Source organism: Tupaia chinensis, unplaced genomic scaffold (genome assembly GCF_000334495.1).
Source record: "Tupaia chinensis unplaced genomic scaffold, TupChi_1.0 Scaffold144642_1, whole genome shotgun sequence".
NCBI classification, from domain to species: Eukaryota; Metazoa; Chordata; class Mammalia; order Scandentia; family Tupaiidae; genus Tupaia; species Tupaia belangeri.
In genome coordinates, this window is record NW_006204503.1 from 488,145 (window position 1) to 509,413 (window position 21,269).

Consider the following 21,269-nt stretch of genomic DNA (forward strand, 5'->3'; position numbering starts at 1 on the left):
CTATAGGGCGTGTGCGCTCGCCAGACAGACAGAAAGCGAGAAATCACCCCCCAGAGGGGATGGTCACGCCGCAATCCCTTCTCCTCCATTCTCCTCTTGGGATCTTGGGCACGCACGCACACGTGCCCGGTGTGAGTTTTAAGCCACTGGGTCCAGGACACAAACCGCTGTCAACTACGTGGGAGTCCAGTGACACAGCCATTATGCTAACTGCTGGTTCCCAGTTTTTTTATTTTTTGAGAGGTTATTTTGCTATAGGGTGTGTGTGTTCACCAGAAAGACACAGATAGATAGACAGAAAGTGAGAAATCACCCCCCAGAGGGGATGGCCACGCCGCAATCCCTTCTCCTCCATTCTCTCAGGATCATGGGCTTGCACACACACGCACCTGGCCAAATTTTCATTATTTTTAAAGAGAGCCTCTTGGCACAACCTGTTGGTGCAGTCAGTAGTGAACCAAACTACAGTGCTCAAATCCACATGACCAACTGCAGGTTAGAATCCTCAGGTCACCTTGAAAATATGCCAGGTGTAAGCAGACATGCCTAAGATCCTGGAGGACCCAAGAGCTAAAGAGTCAAGAAAAGAGGGTAAGAACATGACAAGACTATGAGGGGTGATCCTATCTCTCTCAAACGGACACGTGCTCTCTATTTGAATAAATACATTTTTTAAAGAACTATTTTACTTTTCTTTCTTTCTTTCTTTCTTTCTTTCTTTTGATTTGATCAGAGGGACGGGGAGAGAGGGAGGGAAAGTGAGAAAGTAAACTGCCAGCTCTGGGACTCGAACTGCAGTCAGCCATGTGGGAGTCTGGCAACTTTAACCACCACACCACCTACCAGGCCCTGAATAAATAAATTTTTTAAAAAAAGTCTTTGCAACCAGCAGATGGCATAATGGTTACATCACTGGAATCTCACATAGTTAGCCATGGTATGAGTCCTGGACCTGGCAGCTTAAAATTCATGCCAGGTATGTATGCCCCAAATCCCGAGAGGTCAATGGAGAAGAAGGGGTTGCAGCATGGCCATCCCCAAAGGGGAGTGATTTCTCTCTTTCTGTTTGTCTCTCCTGCAAGCACACACACCCTATAGCAAAAATCTCCCTAGAAAATTTTTTTTTTCAAAGTCTTGCTGTTGCCATCTTTCTGACTCAGCCTCCAGCTGAGACTACAGGTACCATACCTGGCTCTTACTTATTTTTTGCCTTAGTTTTTTTTGGTATAGGATACGTAAACTCACCAGAGAAAGGCAGAGAGAGAAAGTGAGAAATTACCCCAGCCAGAGAATGGCCATGCTGCAATCCCTTCCCCTCTTGGGATTTTGGGCACACAGGTACACATGCCCCTATGTGATTTTTCAAGCCACTGTGTCTAGGATTTGAACTAGATCACCATGTGGGAGTCCAACACCTTACTCAGTATGCCACCTACTGGTCCCCACATGTAGTTATTTATGGGTTCTTATTCTGATCCATATATCTGTGTGCCTTTTTTTTTTAAAGATTGCTATATGGGGGACCAGCAGTTAGTGTAATGGCTATGTTGCTGGATTCCCATGAAGCTGGCCACGGTTCGAGTCCCAGACCTGACAGCCTAAACTCATGCCGGGTGCATGTGCATGTGTTCCCAAGATCCCAAAAAGAGACTGGAGAAGAAGGGATTGCAGTGTGGCCATCCTCCCCCTGGGGGGTGATTTCTCACTTTCTGTCTCTCTGTCTTTCTGGCGAGCGCACGCACCCTATAGCAAAAACCTCTCCAAAAAAAAAAGAAAGAAAGATTGCTATATGGAGACCAGCAGATCTGTAACGGTTACACTGCTGGACTGCATGTAGTCAACCACGGTTCGACCACTAAAACTCATGCCATGTGTGGGTGTGTTTGTGTGTGTGTGTGTGTCCAAAATCCAAAGAGGAGATGGAGGAGAAAAGATTGCGGCATGGCCATCCCCCCTGGGGGGGGGGATTTCTTGCTTTCTATCTGTCTGTCTGTCCCTCTGGCAAGCACATGTGCCCTCTAGCAAAAATCTCTCTTAAAAAAAAATTAAAAAAAAAAAAAAAGATTGCTATATGACAATACACTTACCAGAGAGAAGAGTGAGAAATCACCCCCCAACTAGGATGGCCATGCCACAAACCCCTCTCTTCCAGTCTCCTCTTGAGATTTTTTGGGACATGAAAGCAGAGGTATCTGGTGTGATTTCCAAGTCATTAGGTCCTGGACTTGAACCAGGCAGCTGGTCTTGAGGAATCTGCTGCTCTAACCTCCAATGCCACCTGCTGGCCCTATATGTCTTTTTATGCCTATACCATGCTGTTTTAATTACTAGCTTTGTAGCAGATTTTTAAATCAGGTGTAATGCTGTCAGCTTTGTTCTTTATTTTTTCCTTACAAATTTCTTAAAATTATTTATTTATTATCATTATTTTTATTTTTCTTTTTTTTGGAGAGATTTTCGCTATAGGGCGCGTGCGCTTGCCAGACAGACAGAGAGAGACATAGAGACAGAAAGTGAGAAATCACCCCCCAGGGGGGATGGTCACACTGCAATCCCTTCTCCTCCATTCTCCTCTCGGGATCTTGGGCATGCACGCACACGTGCCCGGCGTGAGTTTTAAGCCACCAGGTCCAGGACGTGAACCGCGGTCAACTACATGGGAGTCCAGCAACATAGCCATTACGCTAACTGCTGGTTCCCTATTATCATTATTTTTCAATTTGACCAGAGAAAGAGAGAAAAAGTGAGAAAGCAAGTCGCCAAGTCTAGGACTCGAACTGTGGCTAGCCATGTGTGAGTCCAGTGCCTTTAACCACCACGCCACCTTGCTGGCCCCCTTTTTAAGAATATTTTTATAAGACGTATTTTTATTTAACTTTATTTATTATCGTTATTTAATTTGACCAGAGAAAGACAGAGAAAGAGAGCAAGAGAGAGAGAGAGAAAGCGAGAAAGCAAGTTGCCAGGTCTGAGACTCAGACTGCAGTCAGCCATGTTGGAGTCCATGGTAGACTCCCACCTAGTTAACTGTAGTTCGAGTCCAAGACCCAGCAGATTAAAATTCATGTGGGGCACATGTGCATACATGCCTGGCCAAATCCCAAGAGGAGAATAAAGAAGAGGTTATTATATCATGGTCATCCCCCCGGGAATGATTTCTTGCTTTCTGTCTCTGTCTCTCTGGTGAGTGCATGTGCTGTAGAGCAAAACATCTCTTTATAAAACAAAAAGGGCAGGTGGAATGGTGATTGAGGTATTAAGACTCCCACATGGCCAACTGTGGTTTGAGTCCAAGATCTAGAGGGTTGCTCTCTCACTCACTCCTCCCCCCGCCCCGGTCAAATTAAAAAGCAGTAACAGTAATAAAGAAAATTAAGTATTTCATAAAGGGGCTGGCAGATGGCGTGGTGGTTAAAATGCTGGACTCCCATGGTTTAAGTCCTGGACTTGGTGGCTTGTTTTCTCACTTTCCCTCTCGCTCCCCATCTCTGTCTGGTCAAAATTTTTAAAAATAAATAAGAACAGGAAATAAAATTTAAAAAAATTTTCTTTCTTATTCTTTTGATCACCTGAGACTACTTATTCCAAAAAGTAAATAAAACCTTATTCCCTAAACTACATAACAGACAATTTTGTCCCCATTAAAAGTTAAAGAGTTTGAGGGACCAGCAGTTAGCGTAATGGCTATGTTGCTGGACTCCCACGTAGTCGACCGCGGTTCGAGTCCCGGACCCGGTGGCTTAAACTCACGCTGGGTGCGTGTGCGTGCGTGCCCAAGATCCCGAGAGGAGAATGGAGGAGAGGGGACTGCGGCGTGGCCATCCCCCCGAGGGGTGATTTCTCGCTTTCTGTCTCTCTGTCTGTCTCTGTCTGTCTGGCGAGCGCACGTGCCCTATAGCAAAATCCTCTCCAAAAAACAAAAAACAAAAAACAAAAGTTAAAGAGTTTGGGACCAGCAGTTAGCGTAATGGTTATGTTGCTGGACTCCCATGTAGTCGACCACGGCTTGAGTCCCAGACCCGGTGGCTTAAAACTCACGCAGGGCGCATGTGCATGCATGCCCAAGATCCCAAGAGGAGAATGAAGGAGAAGGGATTGCGGCGTGGCCATCCTTCCTGGGGGTGATTTCTCGCTTTCTGTCTCTCTATCTCTGTCTTTCTGGCGAGCGCAAGTGCCCTACAGTAAAAAACTCTCCAAAAAAAAAAAAAAACTTAAAGAGTTTTATTGTATATCATGTTGACTATAGTTAATAACAATATACTATATACATAAAAATTGCTAAGAGTAAAATTATTTTTGTTTTGTAAAATCAGGGTCTCACTCTAGCCCTATCCTTCTATCTCCCAAGTGCTGAGACTACAGGAGCATGTCACTGCATCTGGCTTTGAATGTGGGCAAGGAATTAAACCTGGGCTTCTCATGTGGCCTTGGTCTGTAGAGTAGCAGCATCTTACCAGCCACTGTGGTTGCACCACAATAGAGTAGATTTTAAGTGTTCTCACCACAAAATATAAGCATGATAAAAAAAGTATGTGAGGCAATTTAGTCATCCTAATGTCAACACATCATGTACACCATTAGTACAATTTTTACTAGTTAATTAAAAAATAAAAGTCAGGGGGACCAGGAGTTAGTGTAATGGCTATGTCATTGGACTCCCATGTAGTTGACCGCAGTTCAAGTCCCGGATCCGGTGGCTTAACTCACGCCGGGCGCATGTGCATGCATGCCCAAGATCCAGAGAGGAGAATAGAGAAGGGATTGCAGCATGGCCATCCCCCCAGGGGGTGATTTCTTGCTTTCTATCTCTCTGTGTCTTTCTGGTGAGCACACGTGCCCTGTAGCAAAAACCTCTCCAAAAAATAAAAAAAATAAAAATAAAAGTCAGGGACCAGTAGATGGCATAATGGTTACATCGCTGGACTCCCATGTAGTCGACTATGGTTCCAGTCCTGGACCTGTTGGCTTAAAACTGATGCTGACCTCATGTGCACACATGTCCCAAATACCAAGAGGAGACTGGACAAGGACTGCAGCCTGGTCAACACCCCTGGGTGGTGATTTCTCATTTTCTGTCTCAGTTTCTCTCTCTCTGGTGACTGCACACGCCCTATATCAAAAAATATCTCTCTCAAAAATAAAAAATAAAAAAATAAATAAAAAGTCAATCTATTATTTTAAAAAAGGAACTTTTCTATGAAACATAAATTATGTAAAAAGAAATACTGAAAGTCCAACAATGTAAGATCGATTAGTAGTAACAATTCTGGAATGCACTATTTTGATTAGCAATTAAAAGTTTTACCTTGCTTGGTAGAGGGACTAAATAATGACATAGCATCTTCTTCATGTGATAACACTGTTACATTAGATGTCCCATCCTCTACCTGTAAACAATATTACATATTAGGCTGAAGTTTATAATTTATCAATAACAAGTATATAATTTACCAATAGCTACCTGTTAAGCATTCTGCTAAGTGTGCTCTATGTTATCACTAATTCTTTTCTTTTTTAATTACCAGAGGACACACGTACTCGCTCTAGATAAAGCGTAGTCATGCTTTTAATCATTAGGACATAGGGCGAGCATTACCACTATAATTCTTATAGTTAACAGGAGGGTAGTATGTGTATTTTGTAGACCAAGAAAAAAAAAGAATCAATATATAATCTGCCCCAGAAAATAGGGCAGTAGTGAAAGCTGGAATTTTATCTGAAATCTGTCAAATGCCATAGTCCTTATTCTTTCAAATATACCTATGGCCTTCTCAAACTACTATTTTGTATTTTAAAAAGGACAAAACTTCAAGTACGTGGTGCATGGTAGGGCTAGGTATAACTCTATAACATTTTTTGTGTTATACATATTACTGGATTCTTTTCACAATCTTTCAGCTTTCAATGTTCACATTCTCTATTTAATGTAAAAATCTTATCTGGCAGTTATTTTGTCCTTAAATAGAAATTCAAAATAGTTGCTTTTTAAAATTTTAATCAAATAAATATTTCTGTTTCTCACACTTCATTAATATAAGTGTTTCCTTTTAGAGACACTATAAATTCCTGATTCACATACTCACAAATGCCATCTAGGGTTAGCCCCATAGCCTAGTGGTTATTCCATATGGTTGCCTTCAAGGTTGCCCAACCCTGGAGGCTTGAAAAACACAATGGGAGGGACAGCAGGTGGCATGGTAATTAGGGCAGTTGGATTCCCACATGGCTGACCGCAGTTCAAGTCCTAGACCTGGCAGCTTGCTTTCTCACTTTCCTTCTCTCTCTGGTCAACTTCAAATAAATAAATACATAAATAAAATAATTATGATAAATAAAATTAAATAATTTCTAAAAAAACCCACACCACCACCACAATGGGCACAAGCGTATGTGGCCCAAAATCCCAACAGGAGGGAGCAAGAAGGAGTTGCAGCATAGCTACCTCCATCTGGGGATAATTTTTTTCTCCTTCTTTTTCTCATCTCTCTCTGGCAAACAGAAATGTCTTATGTCAATTAAAAAAAATTTTTTTATGTTGTTCTATTTTTTTAAAAAAATTTTTATTTCATTTTCTTTTATACTTTCAATCACATTATTTAGCATACAAAATGAATATTTCAGCATGTGAACATTTTTCCCTAGTCCAGTTGATAAAACTATAATACCACATTGCTTTGTTCCATTAATGCTTTGCCTCTATTTTTTTAAAAACTGTTTTTAAAATGTAGAGATCTGTACTTTATATTATACTTTTGAAAACTAGTAATTCACTTACAGCATAGTTTTAAATGTTGTAGTACTGTAATAGTCAAATGGCCTGATTTCAATTATGACAGAAATTAATGTACTTTTTATCCAACCCAGAAACTTTTACAGTAAACAACAAAAATCATTTCAAAGGGCTGGCCCTGTAGTGTGGTGGTTAAGTGCTATGTGTAGGGAGCTGGATGTCCCATGGCCAATTACAGTCCAACCACTGGCCTCAGTGACTTGAAAAAGACACCACGCATGTGCGCGTGTGTGCACCAAATCCTGATGAGATGGAAAAGTGGAGGAAAAAGAACTGTAGCATGAACATGATGCATTGGGAAGTTTCCATTTCTCTCTGAGATGAGTACATATACTCTCTGCAAACTTAAAAAAAATATCATTTCATTATCAAAGACTAGCCTATAATGTGCACCAGCTGCCTGATTTATGTATTTTTAAAAAATGTTTTTCTGGGACCAGTCACTGGACTCCCACACAGTTGACTGCAGTTTGAGCTTCAGACCCAATGGCTTAAACCTCAGGCTGGCTGGGCACATGTGCGTGCATGCCCAAAATCCCAAGAGGAGAATGGAGAAGATACTGCGGCCTGGCCATCCCTCTGGGGGCGGTGTGTGTGTGTGTGTGTGTGTATGATTTCTTACTTTCTGTCTCTCTGTCCCTGTCTCTCCAGCGAGCGCATACACCCTATAGCATAGATTTTCTAAGTTTTTCTAAAAAGTTTTTCTAAGTTAATGTGATTATTCTAAGAGAAAAAAGATGAGACTGTAGTACTAAATATTGATTTTCTTACCATATACAGCAGTACAAAATGATCAGTGATCTTTTGGTATACTATGATTTGCCTTACCTTGTGTTTTTTTCCAGCTTCTCTCTCATTATTCTGTCTATCTTTTTTATCGGGAAAAAGGAATTCTTCATCTCCTTCAACAAATGCATATGGATCAATTTTAGGTTCTTGTTCTGTATCGGATGCTATTGCTGAAAGATACTGATTTTTAATTTGATATTGCTGTACTAATTCATCAGAAACTTTGAGAGGTTTCTTACATTGCACCATTAACCTGCATAAAAAAAATAAGAAAATTAATTATAATTATTATCCACAAAAACATTTAAAATTTCCAAAATGAGTTAAGAATCATGAGGTTTTCTTTTACTTAGAAGATTATCTAACCACAATCCCCCACTTTACAAATGAAGAAACTAAGATACAGAAAGACCATGTAATTTATAGTCTTAAATTTAGCAAAAGAGAAATGGAACTAAAACCCAAGTTGCCTGACTTCCCACAAAAAATGTTATCTTTTGGTAATTCATTCTGTCTTCAAGTCCTCAACACCAGCTTGTCCAAATCCATTCGCTAAAAGGAACACTTTAATCTAAACTACTCCAGGACAGTGACTTGCAAAGTGTGGGCTTTTAATGAGGTAAGACACTTTTATACAATTTATACAAAGAAAGGATTATTCTCTCCTTCCTGCCGCTATGGGTGGTCATTTAAAATTTTTAAATTTTGAAAGCCTGATTTGTGTTTCAGGTAAATAATTTTATTACTGTTAGTTCTGGCATTTTACAAAGCAAGGTGGAATTTTAATGCAAATACCTTGGGATTTCTCTTAATCACACTGGAAAACCAATTTTTATGTTTTAAGTCTTCTGGTTCAACATGGTGACTCAAAATGTATATTTCTCTCTACTCTCCTAAAATGACCAATACAATGACAAGGGAGCACAGAACAAAAGAGAAAATAACAATGACGCTGGAAAGATGAACTAACGTAAATTGGCAAACAAAGAAAGCTGAAATCTAAAGTTACAAGAAGGAAGTCAGAACAAGAAGCACACTGAACACTGAAAAGCATGACTTTCCTATCTCTGAAAAACAAGATCCTCAGTTGAATGTCAATGTAAAAATTATTATTCCTCGTTTGTATAAGATACTTTTATTCTCTCCAATTGATGTTCCTTTAGGTTAACAAAGCTGAGGTTCCCAAGATGTTAAAACAATGGCTCCCAGGCTTTCAGTCAGAGCATGTTCAAAATCCTGCAAAGACTATTTCACTAAGTAAAAATTACCAAAGTCCTTATCTACTAAAAGATTCTGTGATCTGGCTCCTCTTTTTCCATTCCAACTTCATCTTCTATTCTAGTCCTCTCTCTTTCACTCATATTACTCTCAAGGGCTTCCTTGATGTTCCTGAAACAGGCCAGATACATTCTTGGCGGTTCCCTTTGGAACATTCTTCCTTCAAATATCTACATAGCCAACTCTTTCACTTCCTTTAAGACTTTAAATGTCACATTCTTTATGTGATCTTACCCTCACTACTTTACTTAAACATGCAATGTTTATTTGTGTCAGCTCTGATCCCCCTTACCCTACTCTATCACTTAGCTTTTAGAATATTATATAGTTTATGTTCACTTTTTATTATGTTTGGTTGACTGTCACTCCCATTAGAATATATTGTAAATACTCCAAGAACAGATATCTTATCTTTGTTCGCTGAATAATCTCAAATGCCTTACAGTATCCTAGCATATAATAGGTATTCAATAAATATTTGCTAATGAATAAGTGAAATTTTAAAAGCCACACAGGATTGAGATTTTGCATTCATAATCCTAAAATAACAATATCTTATATTTTGAAATAAACCATGTTCATACATTAGAAAATATTAATGCTACTACTTATCTGTTCTAAGTACTAAGATGAAAATTCTAAGATGTATGGTTTGGGATAAAGAACACATTTGCCAGACTCTTCGAATACAAGGATATCATATCTTATTAATCTATTCACTAATGCCTAGCATTAACAAGCACTCTATCCCTTTTTAATTAAGGGTGAAACAAAAGTTATCAAAACAAAATCTGATTATTTTCTAAACATCTTATCAAATGTTCAAATACTACTATTTTCCTTCTCTAAAAAATATTTATTTATTTAATTCTATTTGTTATTATTATTTAATTTTATTTTATTTATTTGTTAATATTATTTAATTTAATTTTACCAGAGAGAGAGAGAAAGGGAAAGCAATCCGCCAGGCCTGGGACTCGAACCGTGGTTGGCCATGTGGAATCCAGAGCCCTCAACCATCACACCACTTGCTGGTCCCCAAATACATATAATTTTTCCAAATATGCCCAAGATTTATTCTAAAAACTAAAATCCCAAGTCTACAAAAAGTTACTTCCATGGGAACATCAAGCTAACACAACTGTCAAGGAGAAAAGTTTTACAATTAGCCATGAATACAGTTCTGTTCTATAAATAGGTGAACATTTATTTAAGAGTAGCTTTGTGCCTTACTAGATCAGATCCTCAAAAACTGATGGCTGAACTGTCTACCAGGTATTCACTAATGTAAATCTTTTCTAAACAGTATATCTGTTTTGATATGTACTTCATATTTGATACTTTAACCTCCTAAGATAGAAAATGGAGGGTATTCTCTCTGACCATGATGGGGACATTACTAGTAACAAGTAGTTTGGTAAGGTTACAAAAAGGCAAAGTTAGGGTTGAAAAGATTTTTTATAGGGAAGAAAGCATAAGTAACCACTCGGTCCCCAGATCGACAGACAATACTTCTGTGTGTAGAGGTGACTAAAACAAGTAATGTTTTTCATATTAAGTTGTCCTCTGGCAGTAGCATAAAACTGCCACACTGTTTAGACAGGTAGTTGCTAAATTAGTATGCAGTAACAGTATTAAAAGGACCAATCCTACTGCACAGGGTACTGTTAAAAATAAAAATGAGTAAATCAAATGCACTGCCTAGAGATGACTTTTTGTTATTTTATTGAATCATTCTCACAGACATTAGGATATGCAAGAAATTTAAATATTCTAGCCATATTTCTTTTCTTTTCTTTTTTTTAGAGATGACTTTTTGTTATTTTATTGAATCATTCTCACAGACATTAGGATATGCAAGAAATTTAAATCTGGTCAATAATGTCAAGTCACGGCAGGCCCAACACCCTCCCCCCCGAACCTTGGCACATCCCCACCGTTCCTCCTCCTTGGCCCCATGGTCAATAATGTCAAGTCACAATAAAATTTAAAATATAAGTCATTTACATTACACATTGCTCTATATTTAAAGGTGGTAAAAGTAGAAATAAAAACTGGTTTTTAAGAGCTGCCAGACTAAAAACTCAAATTATCATTTTGTCACTATCAATTATATAGTACACATACTTTTGTGAATAGAAACAATACTCTCCTTTCCTAAAAGCAATTTTCACATATAGCCAAATAATTAACTACAAAGATAGTTTCAATTAGATATTAAAGCTAAGTACAAACAAACTGGAAGAAGATTAGGTACAGCCAAGAACAGAAGTGCTGCAAAATGCAAAGCAAATTTAAATGACTTTTATATTATTTACTAATGCATCTCCTTCCTTTTACTATGACAATAATGTACTATTTTAAAATATATTCGAAGAATTTGACATGGCTTATGGTAGCATATACTTTTCTGACTTTATTTAGTAAAAGTTCTTCCAGACAAGATATGACAGTATTTTAGAATTGACAATTATAGAAGGAGATAAGCTATAGAAGGAAATGTTAAGGAACAAATGAATTTAATGATTCTCAAAAATCCCCCCTCCTTTCTTAAATGGTACTTTTTCCAGGGTCATCATCCATATTCAAAATCGATCCTTAAACTGGGTCAAGCTAGCTATCAAATTATATAGCTTTATTTCATTAAGATAAAATAACAAATATAGAAAACTTAATGTACTTAAAAGATTTACAGTCAAATCAAAACAACTTTATTTAATCACAGACTTCTATGAAACAAAGGCATTCAAAACTACCTTTTAGAGATCAAATACTATAATGTATAACTATATACATACAATAAAATCTGCTACACCATTAATACAATTTTGGAGCTAGCTCTACATATAAGATAGCCTGACTACATAACAAAACATGAAAATCTATGCTCAAACACATTTTTTTCTTTTGCTCAGGATTTAGAAATGTGTCACTCTGAATCAGGATAGTAGACTATTTTAAGTAACCAAAAATTCTACTAAAACAAATTGTTAAACCCTTGGAAGATATTTTAAAAAATTACAATGTTGACAGAAAATTTACTGTCTTTAAAACCCATAAAGTCCTTAGCCTCTACTCGGAAATAAATGCTGTTGTTGACTAATAAAGTGAAAATGAGAAACAAAAAGATAAGATACTTGCCACAGATTGTGTATCATATATGATACATGCTACAACCCACTACAAGCTCCTACCCTTCCTCAAATGAATTTTTTAAAAAGATGTATTTATTTTAAATTTTATTTATTATCACTATTCTTCAATTTTGACCAGAGAGAGCTAGACAGAGAAAAAGGGAGAGTGAGAAAGCAATCTGTCAGGTCCGGGACTTGAACCGTGGTTGGCCATGTGGGAGTCCAGTGCCTCAACAACCACGTCACCTGCCAGCCTTCCTCAATTAAATTCTAATCAATTATGATCAGCGGGTGGTATAGTGGTTAAGGCACTGGACTCCCACATGGCCAACCACCGTTCGAGTCCCAGACTTGGTGGCTTGATTTCTCTCTCTCTGTGTCTCTCATGAGAGCATGTGCCCTATAGCATATGCAAGATTTAAAAACAATAAAATAAAATAAATTATTATTTTAAAAAAACTCTAACCAACCAGAAAATAATTTTACAGGGTCAGAAGGTGGCTTAGAACTTAAGGCATCTGGATACCAGATGGGCAAATCCACAGATCAAGTTACAGTCTTGGCAGCTTGGAAAATCATGCTGGGGGGACCAGCATATGGTGTAAAGAATATGTTGCTGAACTCCCACTTAGTGGACTGTGGTTCAAGTCCCGGCCTTAACAGCTTAAAACTCACACCAGGCTCATGTGTGTATGTGCCCAAAATCAAAATCCTAAGAGGAGAATGGAGGAAAAGGCATTGCAGTGTGGTCATACTCCTGGTGGGTGGTTTCCCACTTTCTGACACTCCAGAGAGTGCCGCAAAAATCTCTCTTCAAAAAAAAAAAAAAAAAAAACCAGAAAAATAATAATGCTGGGTGAGCGTACACACATGCCCAAAATCCCCAGATGAGAATGGAGGAGAGAGGACTGCAACACTGCCATTTCCTGGGATGATGATTTCTTATGTTCTCACACTCCCTTCCTCACTCTCTCTGGTGAATACACACATCGTATAGCAAAAGCTTTAAAAAAAAAAAAAAAAAAAAAAAAAAAAAAAAAAAATATTTACTTAACACAAATAATGAAAAATCAGAGCTGCTTCATACATAAGTCTCATAAAGGAAACACTAAGAAATGATGAATTCTGTTACTCTATACTAGTTAGATAGCCATCATCATTTAAAACTGATTATAAAAATCAAGAATATTGCTTTCTTTCATTTATTCACTACTAGCGAAGCATACTGCCACCCTTCGACAGCAATCAATAGGAATAATTATTTGTACCCCACAGAAAATGGATTTTCACTGAACATAATAAAAACAAAGATCTAATTTTCTCCTCCTACCATAAGCTTCTTGGCATACACTTAGAAAAGTCAACTATTATAAATAAACTAGTTCTTTATTTGCAGGGATACATGCTTGCCCTTTGCATTCTATATCTACTCTAATTGGACTATCATAGTGCCCTCTTAAGCTTCAAACAAATGATCCTAGTTGCTTGATGGAATCTCTAAACAGGAACCTCAAACTGAATTCACATTTTTACAATATACATGTATTACATGTACATAGCTAAAGTCATACAGTAGAGAAAGAAAAAAAACTGAATCTCAGTCCTTCTCCTTTAGGATAACCTAGGCTGTTTACATAATCCAACTAGGGTGAAAGAAACCTGTGCAAATACCACCACGTTTTTGTGCAGATATCATATACCTTGCTAAACCTGTAATTTATCTAGAGATCTTCCCAATACAGATTTCCTTTTCTTTTTTAGGTGGATATGCCATTATTATTTAGCCAGAGTTTAATTATTTAGCAAGACTTTACTTTCTTAAGTTATATCAATAACAAAATATTAGTTCCTGGGAAAGTCATGACATATTTTTCTATGTTTTTTTCTATGCAAAAAGGCATCATGACTTTCCCAACAACCCAATATTTCAATGTATTTTCATCTGGTAAAAGCTCATTTTTAAAACAAAACTCCTAAAAAAAACTAGCCCAACTGTGGTACATGTAGGTAAATGCTACTATTCTATAGGTTGAGGCCAAATGAGAGGTCCTGGTTACATTCCAGGTCCAACCTTTAAAAAATAAAAACAGGGTTTGTTGGTAGCACCGTGACAAAGGTGGCTGGACTCTACATGGCTGACTACGATGTTTAAGTCCTAGATACAGTGGTTTGACATGTAGGTCCATGTGTGAATGCGCCTAATATCCTGAAAAGAGGGAGGAATGGAGAAGGGATTACAACATGACCATTTCCCATATGGGGTGCTTGTTCACTTTCCCCATCTCTTTTTGTCTCCTAGCAAGCCCACATGCCCTCTAGCAAATTTTCAAAAACAGATCAAATAAAAATAATCATAATAATAAAAACTGACAGTGCATGAGGTTGCAAACACAAGGGCTCTGCTGTGTGGGAAATGTAACCTTATCAGGTGCTATGTGGGAAGCCAGAAGTGGTCCCAGCCTCAGGGTCAGAAGACTAGGTTCGAAGAGTGGGCAGGAGGGTTGCTATCATGTGGCTGACTTGGCTCAAGGCTAAAGGCAGATGTAGGGAGGGCTCAACCCCAGCCACCTAAGAAGATGTGAAGATGATGTAGACATGGAGAAGTATGCACAGAACGGAAGGAGAGATGTTCAGTGAGCTGGGGCTATGCCTACGTTCCCTCTACCCTCAAAAATCATTAAATTTTAGTAAGATTTTGCCAAAAGTGGGTTACAAGTAGGAGAAGCCATCAATCATGTTCTTCCTCATCTTTCCATTTCAGGAAATACACACAAGAAGTTTCCAAAACCTTTGTGGAAAAATTAAAGTACAGGTTTATTTTGGTGCCAAAAAAAATTAAATTCCAGACAGTTTTTTCATAATAAACATTTTCCGTGAACATTCTGAAGACTCCTGTATGCTAGCCTTCAATTGCCTGTTATTTCCCACTTTCAATTTGGCTGCAAAATTCACTTGAGTTTATATATATAGCATCTATAACATCCATACATACCTGCTGTTTCTAATTTCCTAGTTAGCATCCTACATCATTTTTTGTCTGAACTATTCAAATAGATATCCGAACTAATCTCCTTTTAAACATACATCTCTTTTCATTCCAAACAGCCTTTCAATGTTAGTTGGTTAATTTTTTCAAAAATTCTTATATCCCAAGACCTTATTTTATTTCACTTGAAAAGCATGCAGCCATCTCCCCAATATCTCAAGGATAATACATAAATATATGAACAAAAGTATGTTATTCCATTCTACAGTTCTACACTACTTTTCAGATCTCATTTCACATCATGACACTTCAAACTACCAAATAAGCAGCACCCCTATATTTTATCGATACCAAATTACACATATATTTTGGATCTGCATAAGTGGAATTAAATGATTGCCCATTAAGTATCCCTTCTGTACTGTATTTTACTTCTATCAGAGAATTTAATATGTTATCTTCCATTAAATTACTATTTCATTTAGGGCCACTTGTGGGGTGTTTTCTCCTCCTTTCTTTCCATCACTCACCAAACAGTGCATGTACCCTCTGGCAAATAAAACAGACAAAAATAAACTGCTACATATTTAAGTACACTTTCAAAACTCAAACGCAGAAAAAGATACAAAAATTTATAATGACTGGGTCATATGAATTCAAATCTATTGATATTTTTAAAAAGGAGGCTTCTAAATTACTCTATCACCAAAAAGTTGATCATATCACATCTTTAAAAGTACAAGTGCTTATGGGGCTGGCAGGTGGAATGGTGGTTAAGGCACTGAACTACCATGTGGTCTACAGCAGTTCAAGTCCCAACCTGGAGACTTGCTTTCTCACTTTCCCTTTCTCTCTCTCTCTCTCTCTCTCTTTCTCTCTCTCTCTTTCTCTGGTCAAATTGAAAAAATAACAACAACAACTGGAATTAAATAAATATTTTTAAAAAGATATTTTTAAAAAGTATAAGTGCTTCTATGAAGAACTTAAGGAGGCTGTTTTAATGCCATCAAGAGAGCATAACAGTAACTCATACAATTAACTTTAATAAAAAAGGATGTCATCTAACTATGCCAATTGGTTTTACCATTTTTTAATAGACGACTATTCTTTTGATTCTCTTAATACCACATCTCAAGCAACATTAATAGAAGGTACTGAATTACCAAGTTATTCCAATAAGATCCTTCTCACTACAGGGGAAAAAAAACATCTTTTGGTTCAGTACAGTATGAACACTGAAGACCATGACAAGTATTTTACTGTGATTTGGGGTAACTAAAGTAGTATGGAAGGATTTTCCTATGAACCTCATCAGTAAACACACCGGGCTTACCTAATTTCTTAATAGGAATTCAAATTCTAAAGTTAAAATTTGTGTTAAAAAATTTATTCATGGGCCATAAGGTACAATGGAGTTTAAGGTGCTGGACTCCCACATGGCTGACCAAGGTTCAAGTCCTGGACCTGGAGGCTTGCTTTCTCTTTACCTCTCTCTCTCTCTGGTCAAATTAAATAATAATGATAATAATAATAATGATAAAATTAATAATTTTTTGAAAAGTGTTAATTATAGGGACCAGTAGATGATGTAATAGTTATGTCACTGGACTCCCAAGTAGTTGACTGTAGTTTGAGTTCCAGAGGAGAAGGGACTGTGGTGTGGCCATCCCCCCTGGGAAGTGATTTCTTGCTTTCTGTCTCTCTGTCTCTGTCTCTCTGGCAAGTGTATGCACCCTATAGCAAAAATCTCTCTCAAAAAAAGTATTCACCTTGACACTATTAACATTTTGGGGTAGATAATTCTTTGTGATGGGAAACTATCCTGTGTATTATAAAATATTTAGCAGCACCTTTGGTCTCTTCTCATTAAATACCAGTAGCACACTCTCAGTTTGAGAACCAAAAATATCTGTAGTCATCACCAAATGTGACCTAGAGATGGCAAGGGGATGATAGGATATCATCTCAACTAAGATCCATCACCACAGAACAGTAATTCCAGGATAAGGACAAAATCAATCAGATTATTAAAGCACGAAAAGAAAAAGAAAAGAAAAAAAAAACTAGGGCCAGTAAGTGGCATGGAGCTTAAGATGGATAGATCCCACACAGCCAACTGTGCAGTTTGAGTCCTGGACCTGGTGGCTTGAAAATCATACCAAGGGGGTTAACAAGTAGCGTGGTAGTTGAGGCACTGAACCCCCACATGGCTGATTGCAGTTTGAGTCCCAGACCTGGCAGCTTGCTTTCTCACTTTCTCTTGATCTCTGGTTAAATAAAAAATTAACAATAATCAATGTAATAAAATATTCTTTTTTAAAAAAAAGAACTGTGGGACCAGCAGTTAGCATAATGGCTATGTCGCTGGACTCTTGAGTAGTCAGCCGCAGTTCGAGTCCTGGACTCGGTGGCTTAAACTCACACCGGGCATGTGTGTGTGCATGACCAAGATCCCAGAAGATAATGGAGAAGGGATTGTGGTGTGGCCATCACCCCTGGGGGTTGCTTTCTTGCTTTCTATCACTCTGTCTCTCTCTGTCTTTCTGGTGAGCGCACGTGCCCCATAGCAAAAACCTCTCAAAAAAAAAAAAAAAAAGAAAGAAAAAAGAATTTTTATTTACCTTTTATTTATTTATTTAATTTGACTAGACAGGGACAGAGTGAGAAAGAGAGAGAGACAGAAAAGAAACTGCCAGGTCTGGGACTTAAACTGTGGTTTGAGTGGCCCCTAAAATAAATAATTCTTAAAAAAAAATAAAAATAAAAAGAGAGAGAGAGAGAGAGAGAGAGAGAGAGAGAGAGAGAAAGAAAAAAAAAAAAGAAAGAAAGAAAGAAAGAAAGAAAGAAAGAAAGAAAGAAAGAAAGAAAGAAAGAAAAGAAAAGGAAAGGAAAGGAAAGGAAAAGAAAGGAAGAAAGGAAGAAAGAAAGAAAGAAAGAAAGAAAGAAAGAAAGAAAGAAAGAAAGTCAGTCAGTCAGTCAGTCATGTCAGGTGCATGTAGGTGCATGCTCAAAATCTTAAGAGGAGGGCCTGGCAGGTGGTATGGTGGTTAAAGGGTTAAAGGTGCTGGATTCCCACATGGCTGACTACAGTTAGAGTCTTGGACTTGGTGTCTTGCTTTCTCCCTTTTCTTTTCTCTCTCTCTATCTCCAGTCAAATTAAAAAATAGTAACAACAAATGGAATTAAATAAATCAATCTTAAAAAAAAAAAAATCTCAAGAGGAGAATGGAGGAAAATGGATTAGCATCCTGACCATCCCCTCTGGAGTGATGGGGGGTTATTTCTTACTTTCCCTGTCTCTGTCTTCTGGCAAGTACATGTGTTCCATAGGAAAACAAAAACAAAACCTAACAATTACATTTTATAAATGTTTCCTATTCCACATAGCAGTTAAATCTCCACTGGCTGACCTTTATGATATTTATAGCAACTACCAATCCATTATTACATGATAAAAGGCTTATATCTAAAAGTGAATTGTGACATAATATACATTTTAATAGCCAGCAAAACCAAAACAATACTCACATGAGACAAAGAATTAAAAAAATAAAAACCCGTTTATTTGATCTTTTTTTTTTTCATGAGGCAAGAAAAAAAATGGAAGCCAAGAATAGGCAGAAGCAAAAGCATGTTATTTTTCCTTAACTTATATAATCATCATCTAGCACCACTCTACCCTGCATGTTACATTTTTACATTATGCCTCTTCTTTCTAATTCTTATTCAGTGAGAAAAGTATCAAACAATTTTAGAACAGATCTGAAAGATCTGAAGGTTAAGCTGTATTATTTTCCTTTTTTTTTTTTTTTTTTTAAAGTTTTTGCCATAGGGTATGAGCACTTAATGGAGAAAAGGAGAAGGAAAGTGAGAAATTACCTCCTGGGGCGATAGTCATGCCACAATCCCTTCTCTTACATTCTCCTTTTGGATTTTCGGCACACATGTACAAGCACCCCGCGTGATTTTAAAGCCTGGTCTGGGGCTCAAACTACAGTGGACCATGCGTGAATACAACACCTTAACCTCCACATCACCTGCTGGCCCCAGTCTGTATTAACCTCTAAGGGACCTTCATTTTATTTATAGATATTCATGCACAGAAGCAGCCAACATACTTCCTTAAAATTATGTCTAGAATTCTTTTAAGAATACAACATACTAATAAAAACTCACTTTTGAACTTTTTGAAACCAAACATATTCATACCACCACATTTTTACATACATTAAATAAGAAAATATAACCCAAAAGGGATCAGCAGGTGGCGTGGTGGTTAAGGCACTGGACACTCCCACATGGCTGACCATGGTTCAAGTCCTGGACCTGGTGGCTTGCTTTCTCACTTGCTCCCCCCCACCCTGGTGTCTCTCTCTGGTCAAATTAAAATAAATGAGCAGGGGATCAGCAGATAGTGTGATTGCTACATCACTGGACTTCCATGTAGTCGATCGTGGTTCAAGTCCCAGACTTGGTGGCTTAAACTCACTCCGCGCATGTATGCGTGCATGCCTAAGATCCTCAGAGAAGAGTAGAGGAGAAGGGATTGCAGAGTGGTCATCCCCCCTGGGGAGTGATTTCTCGCTTTCTGTCTCTGTCTTTTTGGTGAGCACATGCGCCCTATAGCAAAAACCTCTCCAAATAAATGAATGAATGAATGAACAAACAAACAAGTTAAAAAAATTAATAAATAATTCTTTAAAAAAGAAACTATAACCTGGAAAAAATAGTTTTAAAATAGTAAAATATTCTAAAGCCATACTGTAATTTCACCCATCCAAACACTTGCTGAATTTCTACTGTGGGTCTAGGATTGTTCTAGGTGTGTGTTTATGTGTGCTTATACTACAGATATAGAATAGTAAACAAGACAGAGTCCTTGCCCTCATAGAGCTTACATTCTAGTAGGGAAAATATTATTAATAGTGGTATAACTATAGATAATAATAGATGTGAAGGAGAAAGTAAAAGCAGTATACAGGACAGGCAGTGATTTGGGGGACAGAAGACAAGTCAAAGTCCAGAGAAAATGGTCAGGAAAATATCCCAAGGAAGTAACTTCTGAGCAAGACTGAATGATAAGAAAGGTGAGCAGTTTTCTGCGATGTGATTCTAAAGGCCATAAGAAATTAGCCTGGCTTTTTAAATGAATAGAAAGCTGCTACAGTTAAATAAGAACAAATGGAATAGTAAGTACATAAAGATGAAACATGAAGTAGGCAGGAAACTGTATAGTCTTACAGATCAGGAGAAAGGGTTTGGATTTTAAGTGTAAAAGGAAACTACTAGGTGGTTGGAAAGTCATAATGTATTTTCTATGTTTTCCTATGCAAAAATGTGTCATGACTTTTCCAATGACCTGCTGTGAAAGGGATTTAAGCAAATCAGAAACTTAATATTTAACTTACAATGATCACTCTGACTGCTACGGAGAGACTATACAGAAGAGAAACAGAATTTTCAGAGAGAATTAATGTCTAACAGTAGGTAAGATAAGGGAGGCTACAAATGGGCTAGACATTTTAGTAATCACCAGGAAACTCAAAATCAGATGAAACACGGCAGAGAAAGGTGATTATAGGCAAACTACATAAATAATAGCAGATTCAAACTGCCTACAAAAAAATTCAGAAAAAGACCTGAACTTTTATCTCTATACAGAAATAAGGAAAAAGAGCTAAAATGAAATAATTATTAAAAAAAAAAAAGAAAGAAATTAAACAGGTTGAACGGGAGGGGTTCCTTTTTAAAGAAAATGAATAAACTATCTCATGAAAGCAGGATTCAGCATCTTCTTCATTCTGGAATATTAAAGATGATTTCCACCCCCTCCAAAAATTCTGTATCTAGTTATCATAAAGGGAAAGAACTATAGAAGCTCTTCACCTAAATCTCAGAAGTTCCAAAGAGAATTGAAAAAATGAAGATGATACAGCCAGCCCATGGCCTGGTGGCTAAGGTGACTGGATCCCACATGACTGCGTCCTGGGCCTGAGAGCCTGAAAAGCATGCCAGGTGCATGTGTGTGCATGCTTAAAATCCCAAAGGAGGGACATATAAAGGAGAAGGAACTGCGGTATACCATGCCTCATGGGAGTGCTTTCTCACTCCTCCCCCACCCCACACACACACCCTGTCTTTCTCCCCTGAGCACATGTGCACTCTGGCAAATTAAGAAAGAAAAAAAAAATTCAGATGACACTATTCAAGGAAAAAACTTTAGAAATTAAACAGACCTTGGGGACCAGCAGGTGGCGTGGTGGTTAAGGCGCTAGACACTCCCACATGGCCA

The 21,269-nt window shown here is 37.7% G+C and overlaps 1 protein-coding gene across 2 annotated transcripts in view; it reads right to left on the bottom strand.

The window, feature by feature from the left end:
* MED13 (mediator complex subunit 13) overlaps positions 1–21,269 on the bottom strand; it is a gene marked incomplete at its 5' end in the record, with an annotated part of 149,007 nt that overhangs the window by 57,003 nt on the left and 70,735 nt on the right. For both annotated transcript variants that reach the window (XM_014583722.2, XM_014583723.2), the window contains 2 exon segments: positions 5,306–5,387; positions 7,619–7,832. In XM_014583722.2, the coding sequence (XP_014439208.1) occupies positions 5,306–5,387; positions 7,619–7,832 (296 nt within the window).